The sequence below is a fragment of the Malus sylvestris genome, chromosome 1 (genome assembly GCF_916048215.2).
Source record: "Malus sylvestris chromosome 1, drMalSylv7.2, whole genome shotgun sequence".
NCBI classification, from domain to species: domain Eukaryota; kingdom Viridiplantae; phylum Streptophyta; class Magnoliopsida; order Rosales; family Rosaceae; genus Malus; species Malus sylvestris.
The window spans coordinates 13345846-13358132 of NC_062260.1; the positions used below are offsets into that span (position 1 = coordinate 13345846).

A 12287-nucleotide genomic window follows, 5' to 3' on the forward strand; every position below is an offset into this window, starting at 1 on the left:
CATTTGATATGGTAGGGCTTACATTTTCACTTTGTGGAAAGAGATATTCTAAATTTGACAGTATAAGTTTAACCCAAAAAGAATTCTAGTCATGTAGATTATATTAGCCATCTCTAGCCAAGGTATATAGGTCACTTTCAATCCGCAAATGTGTAGAATGCATCTTCAGAAAGAGCTATCTAAAGGTTCGATGGCTGCCTACAAGTAGCAAGTATTTAAACATCTGAAAAGCTTTTCGTGGAACTCACATGAGCATCCTATCTCTTTCTTCTTAATATTTTTTTTCTCTAAATAAATCAAAATTTGTTGGATTTTGGTTGCATGTAATTTGATAATTTGCTAGTATAGTAATTTAGTATCCTATATTCCAAATGATAATGAACTCTTGTGCCAATTTTTTAAGCAAAGTGGCAGTCTATAAAAATTGCTCAAACTAAGTTGTAGAATTTTGCATGTGAATTGGCCAAATAAAACTGAAAACATTGAGAAGCCCAACAAAATTGGGCTGAAAAATAACTTTAAATCGAAGCCCAACAAAACTGGGCTGAAGGCCCTATTTCGATTCCAACCCGAAAAACCGAAAACATTTCACTATCACCGAATTTCGTAAATCAAAATAGTCGGTTCGGTTTCTGTTCTTTTCCCTCCCATACCGTTCGATTTAGGGATGGGCAACGGTTATGGAGGCCGGGTAACCGTGGTTATTTATCCATAACCGTTTATGTTCATACCCGCATAACCGTTTACCCGTTGGGTATTTGCTTAAACGGTATACCCATACTCATAACCGTTTATAAACGGTTAACCATACCCATAACCGCGTACCCATTTAACCGTAATCGTTTAGTACCCGTTTACCCATTTACCCATTTACCCTTTCTTAACCCATTTATCCTTTCTTTTTTACTATTTACCTATTTTTCATCCGTCTACATGTTTTTTTTTAACAACTTCAAAATTAAAAAAGAAAAATTTGTCATTTGACAATCGAGGAGTACATATTTTTTCAACACAAATATAATATGTTTATATTTGTTCCACTTTGCTGCAGAAAATCTCATCTGACTGTTATGTTGGCATATGGATCTAATGGATCATACCCCTCTGCATCATATATTAATTATCACCAAAATTTGAACAACTGAATTAAACAAAAATCTTAGAGAGAGAGAGAGAGAGAGGGAGAGATAACTTGTTGCTTACATGATAATCCGAATGAGTTGATGAGAGCGAAGATGAAAAGTAAGAGCATGTTCATCTTTTCTCCAAATTAAAAATTTTCAATTGCACTGCACTAGCATATATCCAGACACATGCAGTGAGATTATATATTCTCAAACTGGGACAGAGATCCTAGCTAGATCTCCCCTACCAAGTCCTAAGGATTCGAAGATCCGAACTCTTGAAATTTGATCCAAAGGCTACAAGTCCATCAAACTGTGCTGAGTCTATATTATATTAACTACAGAAACCATGCATTATAGTCAATAGCATTGATTTAAGGTTTGTCTGATAGGGAACATAGTTTGTGTTAATTTTACATATATAAAATAAACGGGTAAACGGTTAATACCCATAACCACCCATTTAAATTTTACGGGTAAACGGTTATACCTATAACCGTTTATTTATCTAAACGATTACCCATAACCGTAACTGTGAAATTTAATGGGCTGGTAACTGCGGTTACTCATAACCAATGGGTATTTGCCCATCCCTAGTTTGATTCGGTTTTTGAACAAACCATTTCACTTCGATTTTCATACCAGAACCACCCCTACAAGTAATACTTTTTTCAAAAAAAAAAAGGGGAACAATCAGAGGTCAGTAAGACTCACAGAGACATTTCAGCCTTTCCTGACCACGTGTCTGATTTCCATATTAGCAGCAGGTTTCTAACCTAGAACCTTCAATTTTTAATTTGAAAAAAAGCTTTGCAATCCGTCATTTACCATTGCTCGTAGTTACCCCTACAACCAATACAATCAAACATAAACACCCAAAATTTCTAGCTATGCCAGCACAAGAGGATCCTTGACACCATGGTATAAAATATCGATGATATCGGAAATATCGGTAGTCTAAAAACATGGAAATTTCAATAGAAATATCGGGATATTATCGATATCGATAAAAATTGAATAAAAACCACGAAAATTGTAAGAAAAACTTGAAATTTTTTATTGAAACTTTGGAGAATGTTTATTTAGTCAATTATCTATTAGTTTATTAAAAACAATTAGAAGGAAATGCATTACATGATGAATTTAACTGATTTAAGTTGATTATACAGCAAGCTAGCAAACACTATAAGTGTAGAAAATATGTAGTAATTAATGAAAAAAAAGATTAAACACACCATAATCATTTATATATAATGATTTATTACAATATTTTACACTTTATACATTGCATGGTAAGATACATGAGTGATTTAGTACAACATAAAGTTCCTATGAGGTTCAAATTTTTCACTATCTTCATCATCTCTATGTATATAGTAAGTTTATTGTGAAGAGTATTCATCAAATGATAAATCCCAAAATAGTTTTGCATGTAATTGTTAACATGACACTCATATAAATATAAATATTTTAGCATATTATCACTAAAACATAAGTAATATATCATGGTTAAGGTATTAGAGGAGTAAAATGGGAGGGTTCAAATCCCCTTTGTGTGTTTTTTTTCCTCCCTTTTTTCCTTTTTTTTCTACGGCTAGAAACAAAGCATATAAGATTGGGATTAAGAGTATCAATTTGGACTTCTGTAATGGAGTGTGGGACCCTAGGAATATAACAAAACTAGAATGTGTTAAAACTAGAGCGCAAGCAAGGCCAAATATCAAATATAAATACTTCCCACTTTACACGCAAACCGAATCATTTCATTTGCATAAGTTTTGCTGCACCTCCCTTCTTCAAGCTTTGCAGGTGAGGCCATCTTTCTCTTTTGCAAGAACAAAATTTGACTTCATGTTTTATTGCATCAAATAGTTAACTGATTGGATTAAATTCTGTTCTTTTTATGAGCTTTACCTATCTGAGTTTATTGTTTCTGAATCAATTTTTGTCTTGTCAATTTAGGCACACTGATCCCAGTTCATTTCTTGAGCTGGAAACCTGAAACTGAAGGTAACCCTGTTGCATAATTTGATCACTTGGAAGATATAACTAACGGGTTTTGTTTAATATGTCTCATATTCTTGGAGTTGTGATTAAATTTGATAACTTGATTCTGTAAACATCTGGGTTTTACTTTTTGGTGATTCTGGTGAAATGTTTTTGTAAAGTTTTAATGAGTGAATTTGGAGCATGACTGGTTCGATGGTGTTTTTCTCTGGTAATTTTCGGATTAGTGTGTTAAAGTTATGGACTTTATCATGCTTATTTGATTGTTGGGGTGTCACACTTTAGGAATTTTTGCTTTATTTGATTCTTTGATAATACAGCACGCTAAATTGAAAATCACTAGAGTATGCAATAACACCATAGCATCAATACTAACTGTTTCCGATGATTCTATTCCAGTATTTGCAGATGACAATGGAAGGTCGGGGAGGAGATGAGATTCATAATTGTGCGATCAAGCTGGTTAGTTTTATTTCTTTAATTTTTTTTCAATTTTGTTTGCCTTAAATATTCTCATATTCAAAATCTTTCTTGCTAATTAAATTAAAACTAGGAGAGTTGATTATGTTGAGTTTGAATTGTAGAGAGATAATCCTCAGAAAAGAAGAGACAAGGTTTACATTGGCTGTGGGGCTGGGTTTGGAGGTGACAGGCCTTTGGCAGCTCTTAAATTGCTACAAAGGGTCAAAGAGCTGAACTATATCGTGCTTGAATGTCTAGCAGAACGTACTCTTGCTGAGCGGTATCAAATTATGGTGTCGGGTGGCGATGGTTACGACTCTAGGAGTATGTATCTGTTATTCATAGATGCCTTATGATCTTCTTCATTTAGTAATTAGGTTTATGTTAATTATTTTGGTTAACATTTGCCACTTGCTTCTGTTGGTCATCCTCTGCTACATTTCAATGACTCTGCAGTTTCTGATTGGATGCGGTTGCTTCTACCTTTGGCTGTTGAGAGAGGAACCTGCATAATCACCAACATGGGTGCAAGTGAGAAATGCAGTCTGCAAAATTCTAACTTTTTCTCTTGACTACAAATTTCTGCTAAGTGGAGCTTTTTATTTGTCTGAATATTTTCCTTTGTTTTTGTGGCAAGTGGATCCACATGGCGCACAAGAGAAGGTTATAGAGATCGCCGGCAGCTTGGGGCTGAACATTTCTGTTGCTGTGGCTCATGAGGTTTCTATTACAAACACAGGTAATTAGTAGTGAACTGTTCTAAATCAAATATATAACGATATGCGGTTTCCTACAGACCAAGTATGACACAGTCCTTATTTCAACAGAGGCTTATTACAGGATTGAATTGTTACACTTTTTCCCGTTTTGTATAAAGACAATCCATTTCTTACAATACACATGTTTCGATTGTCTATGTAGGTTCAGGATCCTCTCATGAGAAGTCATATATCATGGAAGGTGTAAGAACCTTATACTCTTGCATAACTTTCGTTCATTCATGATTTGTGTATATGCAATTTTTTTTGTTTTTTGTTTTCTGATGCCGTCAAATGTTAGCAACACAATTGTGGCAATCCTTTCTTTCCATGAGCATTTTACTCCAGAAATCATGTGGAGTATGCAAACTAGTGTTAATATTATGTTTCTTGTGAATCATACGAAGAGTGGGTTTGACTAATAGAGATTGATTCCTGTTCTCTTTTCCTTTTATATTGTACTTGTAAACAGTAGATCTCATATTTTGTTCTAATTCCTGAAGGGTATTAGCACGTATCTGGGAGCAGCTCCAATTGTCGAATGTTTGGAAAAGTATCAACCAAATGTAATAATTACTTCGCGGGTTGCAGATGCTGCCTTATTTTTAGCACCTATGGTAAGAAATTTGACCGCTTAGGTTATATCTTTTATTGTTTCTAGGAAAAATATCATAGCCTTGTGTGAGGGGTGTGCAACTCAAAGCCAAGCATTGAGCGGGTGGAATGAGTGCACTTACCAGTTACCACCACATGACACTTAGTGGTGGGGTTTATTCATAAAAAAATGAATGAAAGAAAAAAGGGTACCTTGTTTAGGAAAATGTGTACATCTATACCTTTTCTCAAGCTTGCTTTATTGCTCAAATTCTGTATGCTAAATCCTTAATCAGTTTTCTCAGAGGAAAAGTAGTCTTGGTCATTAATTCAAGTAAATGAAGCCTTTGATACTTATTGCGATGGTTACTTAAATCTTTTCAACCATAAGACGTATAGTTTATATTTGGTCCTGCAGTAATGAACTACAAAAGGTCATATTATCTGTTGACTGATATAAAGGTCATATCGTCTATCGGTCCTTTATGGTCATATGTTATAAAAGATGAAATATTGTTGAAGTATTTTTAGGAAAAGATGAGTCCTTAAAGTTTTATCAAAATGGACTGCAGTGATCGAACAAAATCAAATGTTTCTTTTTGTGGTAAAATTATGCGAGCTCATGAAGTATATGCTCAAAGAAACACTGATTATTTGTACTGTTGGCTTAATTGCTTGGATTAATTCTATCTTTATCTGAAATTATATTTTAATACTAATGATTCTATAAAATATTTAGTCCTCTTGCTTGGTTACTATTTCTGTACTTATTTCCTTTGAGAAGGAATGCTGAATGATATTACTGGGGTATTGATTAGATCTACGAACTCGGTTGGGACTGGGACAATCTGGAGCAGCTAGCACAGGGGTCTCTGGCAGGCCATCTTCTAGAGTGTGGCTGTCAACTAACAGGAGGCTACTTCATGCATCCAGGTGATTTTTTATTTTTGTTAAACTCCACCGTGCATCCGGCGTGTTGTGTGACCGTCGTAGGCCACTGAAGCTCAAGGGAAAATTTTATAGGACGGCAATAAGGCCAGCGATGTTGTATGGCACAGAATGTTGGGCGGTGAAGCATCAACACGTACACAAAATGGGTGTAGCGGAGATGAGGATGCTTCGTGGGATGTGTGGGCACACGAGAAAGGATAAGATTGGGAATGAGGATATCCGAGGTAAAGTAGGAGTAGCCGAAATTGTAGGAAAGATGAGAGAAAATCGGCTCCGATGATTTGGACATGTGCAAAGAAGGCCGACTGACGCTCCGGTTCGAAGATGTGACTACGGGACAGAGGTTCAGGGCCAAAGGGGTAGAGGAAGACCTAGGAAAACTTTGGAAGAGACTCTAAGAAAAGACTTAGAGTACTTGGATCTAACGGAGGACATGACACAAAACCGAGCGCAATGGCGTTCTAGGATTCATATAGCCGACCCCACTTAGTGGGAAAAGGCTTTGTTGTTGTTGTTGTTGTTGTTAAACTCCACCGTAGCACAGTATGGAGTTACTAAGATAGAATTGCAACTTATTTTTTTTGTTTTTGTTCATGTGATTTCTTTATGTAAGCATTTTCTTTCTGTAGGAGACAAATCTCGAGATATGTCTTTATCTCAGCTCCTGGATTTATCACTTCCTTATGCTGAAATTAGCTCTGATGGAAAAGTATGTGTGGCGAAGGCAGAGGGTAGTGGTGGAATTTTAAATATAAGTACTTGTGCTCAACAACTTCTTTATGAGGTTGGGGATCCAGGTGCTTATGTTACTCCTGACGTGGTAAGTTGTATGAGTGTATTCAAGCATTTGTTATGGAGCACAGGGGAAAAATAAGAAACTAAAAATAATGTTCTATAGTGCAGATAATTGATATTCGGGATGTTTCATTTTACCCATTATCAAGTTGTAAGGTTATCTGTGCTGGAGCAAAACCATCTGCAGTATCAGTGCCTGATAAACTCCTGCGGTTGGTTCCGAAAGTAAGATTCTGGTGGTTTATGAATAAGTTTGAACAAATGCATAAAAACTGAAAGGTTCAGTTTTCTCTGCATGTAAGCACTTTAATACTGTTATTGGCAAATACTCAACTTTCTAGTTTTCAGGACTTCGGTTGGAAAGGATGGGGAGAAGTATCGTATGGCGGATATGAATGCGTTAAACGTGCCAAGGCTGCAGAGTTTCTGGTAGATAAACTCAAAACCTTTGAACTGTGTGACTGTGAATATGTGAAAATTTAGTTAGTTTTGACTTTTTCGAATGGCATCCTTCATATTGATTCTGCTTTACTTGAAACCTCCAACCAGTTTAGCTATTTCCTGTTTCATATCAACTAGGTTAGATCATGGATTGAAGAAGTAATTCCTGGTGTTAGCAGCCATGTAATTTCATATATAATTGGGCTTGATAGCCTGAAGGCAACCAGTCTTAGTGACAATGCTTCATCTCGGATGGTTAGCGACATCAGGTTACGTATGGATGGGTTATTCAAGCTAAAGGAACATGCAGTCCAATTTATTAGAGAGTTTACTGCTTTGTATACAAATGGACCAGCTGGCGGTGGTGGTATCAGGTAAATTTTGCATCAGGCTTTGCATAATTTTTCCTCCCAAATTAGCATTTTGTTGCTTAGGAAAGTTGAACTTCGCCTTTCTCGTTTTTGTGGCTTGGCAGCCTTTTAAATTATCTGTTACATGACTATACTGTGTTTAATCAATGCAGCACCGGACACAAGAAAGAGATAATCCTTGAAAAATATTTGGTATTCCCTTGCTCTCTCCTCACCTCCGCAATTATTAACCCTTTTGATTTTCTCTCAACAACCTATTCGATGAACTTGAAACTTTGACCATAAGTAGTATATTGTCATTATTAGTTTTTGAAACCCTTCCCCTTTTTTTCTTGCTGATCATTTTTTCTTATTGCACCCCTTGAATTTAACCAAACTTGTAATAGTTTTGACTGATAAGGTCAGGTTTTCAATCAAATTGGTGATAGATTTTTGTTACGCTCATGACAATATGTGGCGGAAGTGAAGAAATTCTGAAGAAAAATAATAATTTGTCTGATCTTTCAGGTCAAGCGGGAACACGTACTCTGGCGGACTGCAGTAAAGCACACCAAAGTGATAGATTCAAGTAATTTAGGAATCCGAGTTGAAGGTGGCACAAATATCTGTCCTCTGTATGAGTCTGCAGTGCCAATGACACATTCTAATGAAGTCAATTCTTCTACAAATTTGGATAACCGATTTTCTGGAAGTGCAAAATCTCCTGCTCCATCTGGTCGGAAGATTCCACTCTATGATGTAGCACATGTCCGGGCTGGAGACAAAGGGAATGACTTGAATTTTTCCATCATCCCTCATTTTCCTCCAGATATAATGAGATTAAAGTCGATCGTAACACCCCAGTGGGTAAAGAAAGTGGTCTCAGCCCTTCTAAACTCGTCTTCATTCCCAGACATGGATGCTATCAACGAAAGAGACAAATGGATCCATGAAAATGTAAGGGTGGAAATTTATGAAGTTAGGGGAATCCGATCACTAAATGTTGTGGTTCGGGACATTCTTGACGGTGGTGTAAACTGCTCTAGAAGGATTGACCGACACGGAAAGACCACCTCAGATCTCATACTGTGCCAGCAAGTTGTGTTGCCTCCATGGTTGGGTCGTTCCAATACTCTTATAGCATGATTTCCTCTAATGGGGTGAGTTATGATGTAATTCTTGTATTCTAGAGTTGTTGAACGTGAAACATTTTGATTCCCAGAATTCTTGGTTTTGATGATTTGTAAGTTATGTTTTCATTCAGATAAAGAAAAAAAGAGTCATGTATTCCAACTTCCAGCAATATATGTGCTGCTGAAGAATGGAAAAAGTTCCGCATCGAAAAATTGACAAAATAAAATACAATGTATAATGGTCTTATTACCAAATTGCACAGAGACTTTTTATAATGAAATCTCACACCTGATGTGCTAGTAGGTGGCGATATACAAATCAAGGACAATGATTAGTAATGGGTCGTTGGTTCATCTCTCTCGATATTTACTAATCTGTAATGACTACATTTTGGGAATATAATCACAATAGCAAGTGGGATTTTTTAAAATAACCCATATTTCCAGCTAAAATTATCGTTCACTCACTTTTATTTATCTTATGGCCAGGGCCACCTAATTGCTTGAACACTATCTTTTGGCATTGCTAATCAGATGGTTGGCCCTTACAAATTTGCAATTTCCTGCATTGGACAACAAAGAAACATGCTATCTTTAACCAACTTAACTACCAACAACCAAGTAGCTAAACATTTGGCTATCATTTTGTCATCGAAAAGGTCAGATCACCAACCTTGTTTTACTCCAATCCAGTCGGATCACTTCCACAATTAGGGTAATAAATTACTCCCTTCACTTGTCCTCCATTTAGCAGCGTTACGAAATCCATTATAATCTGATATAAATTAGGTTTTGTTCAGACAAATCAGAGACTTTGCTCAGTCCCTTTTCAGATTTGTCTGAGGTACCGGTAGCAAGCACGGTGCTTCCCCTTGTTGAACTTGTCTCGGATTTCTCAGGCACCTGAGTTGAAGACAAAGACTGCATACTTTTTCGGGTTCTTTTTTCGATCTGTTTGAAAAAGGAAGACAATGGCGTTTACAGGAACTCTGGATAAATGCAGCGCCTGTGATAAGACTGTTTATGTAACTGAAATGTTGTCCCTTGAAGGCGTGCCTTATCATAAATCCTGCTTCAAATGCAGCCACTGCAAAGGATTTCTCTCGGTATATACATCTCTCGCTTTTCACCTTTTAACTTTGTTTAGGTTTGCAACAGATGTGTGTAAGCTTTGTTCGGTTTTGGGGACGATTCTCAACAATTGATTGATTTGTAAAACTCACATCAATGGTTGAAAATGGCTCATGCATGCGTTGTTTTAAGTTGAGCATAACATGTTATGACTCAGAAGTTAGACCTAACAAAGAAAGATGGACGTAACATAACTTTCAATACCCAAGAGTCATGAACATTTGCAAAGTTAATTTGGTAACTATAATTAAGCCTTCATTTATTTGAAAGATCATAAATCTTGGTTAAATATTTCCAAATATGAAAAGGATCAAGAATTATGTATATATTTTTGACAGATGAGCACCTATTCCTCCATGGATGGAGTCCTCTACTGCAAACCTCATTTCGAGCAGCTTTTCAAGGAATCTGGGAATTTCGGCAAGAATTTCGGTGAGTTTTTTTTTTCCTTCATATCTTTAATTATTCTATTTTTTTTTTATAAATAATCTGCAGCATTAAACAACTACTTCTTTTGTTTTCCCTCTTTTTGCTAACAGTATGTTGTTTTCTGATGAATTTTTTTGGCAGCAAAATCGGCCGAGAAGCAGGGCGAACAACTGGTATGTATACATTGTCACATTGAAACTTGGTTTAAGTTCTGATTTTACATTTCGGATACGCTAACCATTGGATTTTGATCGAATGATTGATGCCTACGGATTTTCTTGATCAATGGGGAGTCAGGGACCAAGTGATCAAACTCTATATAAATTTGTATCATATAATTTGCTCTTAAAATTGCAGTAGCATAACATATGAACTGTATGATGTTCTACAGAATAGGGCCCCCAGCAAGCTCTCTTCCATGTTCTGTGGAACCCAAGACAAGTGTGCAACTTGCTCAAAGACAGTCTATCCACTGGAGAAGGTAAGTAGTTAATTAAGGAGATAAATTTGATTTCAATGAGCCTTTTATTTCCTTAACAAACGATAGTTTTATTACATTGAATTCATACAAACTACGGGGAGGGGGATTCAATCTATGGTGCAGAGGGTGGAGCACACTGCTCTATCCAATTTGATTTCAATGAGCCATTGAAATATGCCACATTTGCCAAAAACGCATATAAGCAGTTCCCATGTTTATGACATGTTGGATGCATAGATATAGTAATTACCAACCGACGCTACTTGACTCCTTACATATGAGGAATCATTCATTTATTTTTATCTATAAATCAGAGTTTGACACAAATGCAAACATAACTCATTGAAATCATGAAATGACAGTTTGTACACACATGTGAGACGAATAAGTAATTGTTTTGTGATATTGTAATTTAAACAGGTGACATTGGAGGGAGAAAGTTACCACAAGTCATGCTTCAGGTGTGCTCATGGGGGCTGTCCCCTTACACATTCATCCTATGCAGCTCTTGATGGAGTCCTTTACTGCAAGCATCATTTTTCTCAGCTCTTCCTGGAGAAAGGGAACTACAGCCATGTCCTCCAGGCTGCTGCAAATAGGAAAAATGCCACATCTGCTGAAGCAACTGAGGAAGCAGCTGCCGCTGCCGAGGCCGCCTCCAAGGAGGCGCAACCAGAACCAGAATCAGAATCTAAGGACCAGACTGACCAGCCACCTGAGGAATCTTAAAAATGCTTTTTGTGCCACATCTCTTCCTTTTGCCTTTCAGAGTAACTTGAAAACTTCATTTTTGTTCTTTTGGCTGAAAAACCCTCCTCATCTTGATCAAATATATGTATAATTTGTTCACATACTACTTTCAGAGTGTAAGCTGATTTTGGTTGCCTGATTTTAAACAAAATCACATGGATATTAAATGTATCCAATTTTTTTTTTTTCCATTTTCTTGAGAAATTAATTTGGGAAACTTAACATTTGTAACAATTCAAATAAATTATGTTCATTCCGTTCGCGATTGTTAAGAATTTGGGGATTCAGAGAAGTGCTCCTATATTCACTTTTCTGCTTAGTTTTTGGACTAGGCCAAAAGCGCGAGAGATTCTCTTTTACAACTGATGACACCACGTGACAACTATCTAACGATTTTAGGGTCCCGCGTGAAATTTATAATGGGGCCCTTCTTATGACAATCTTCAAAAAAAGTTTGAACAATGCATTGATGCTAAAAAACAATAACTAAAACTGAAACAAACTTTAAAAATCAGGCTAATTATTAGTTTCCAAATATCATAGAATGTAAAGAAAGCTACAAAAATAATCATATTACTTAATAATTAGCAATCAGTTCGATATTAAGAAACCAAATGAGCAAACTCTTCAAAAAATCCCGCATGGAAGTTTAACTTAAGGATAGTTCTTCGTGCATTTTTTGTTGCAAAATCATCAATAATACCTCAAAATCAACTTTGTCTAAAAAAAACCACTTTCATTCGATATCAAAGCAAGCTCATTTAACATTTCTTGCAATATGGTTGATCACAAGTATGATTTTAATAACTTAACTTTGAGGAACTTCTTTCCGCAGATTCAACAGTAACAGATACATCAACAAAAATTTGTATGCAATGCTT

The 12287-nt window shown here is 36.2% G+C and overlaps 2 protein-coding genes across 2 annotated transcripts; both read left to right on the forward strand.

The window, feature by feature from the left end:
• Positions 1-2813: 2813 nt before the first annotated feature.
• Positions 2814-8870, forward strand: LOC126623805 (uncharacterized). The gene is made up of 15 exons (XM_050292789.1): positions 2814-2933; positions 3087-3134; positions 3531-3593; positions 3716-3917; positions 4050-4124; positions 4231-4332; positions 4515-4555; positions 4855-4968; positions 5764-5878; positions 6526-6716; positions 6800-6916; positions 7040-7120; positions 7271-7506; positions 7656-7695; positions 8011-8870. Exons 3-15 carry the CDS (start codon positions 3540-3542, stop codon positions 8626-8628), a joined length of 1986 nt encoding a protein of 661 aa, XP_050148746.1. The 5' UTR covers positions 2814-2933; positions 3087-3134; positions 3531-3539; the 3' UTR covers positions 8629-8870.
• Positions 8871-9360: 490 nt separating this feature from the next.
• On the forward strand, positions 9361-11592 carry LOC126623813 (LIM domain-containing protein PLIM2b). The gene is made up of 5 exons (XM_050292795.1): positions 9361-9721; positions 10085-10178; positions 10317-10348; positions 10567-10656; positions 11077-11592. Exons 1-5 carry the CDS (start codon positions 9587-9589, stop codon positions 11383-11385), a joined length of 660 nt encoding a protein of 219 aa, XP_050148752.1. The 5' UTR covers positions 9361-9586; the 3' UTR covers positions 11386-11592.
• The last annotated feature ends 695 nt before the right edge of the window (positions 11593-12287 follow it).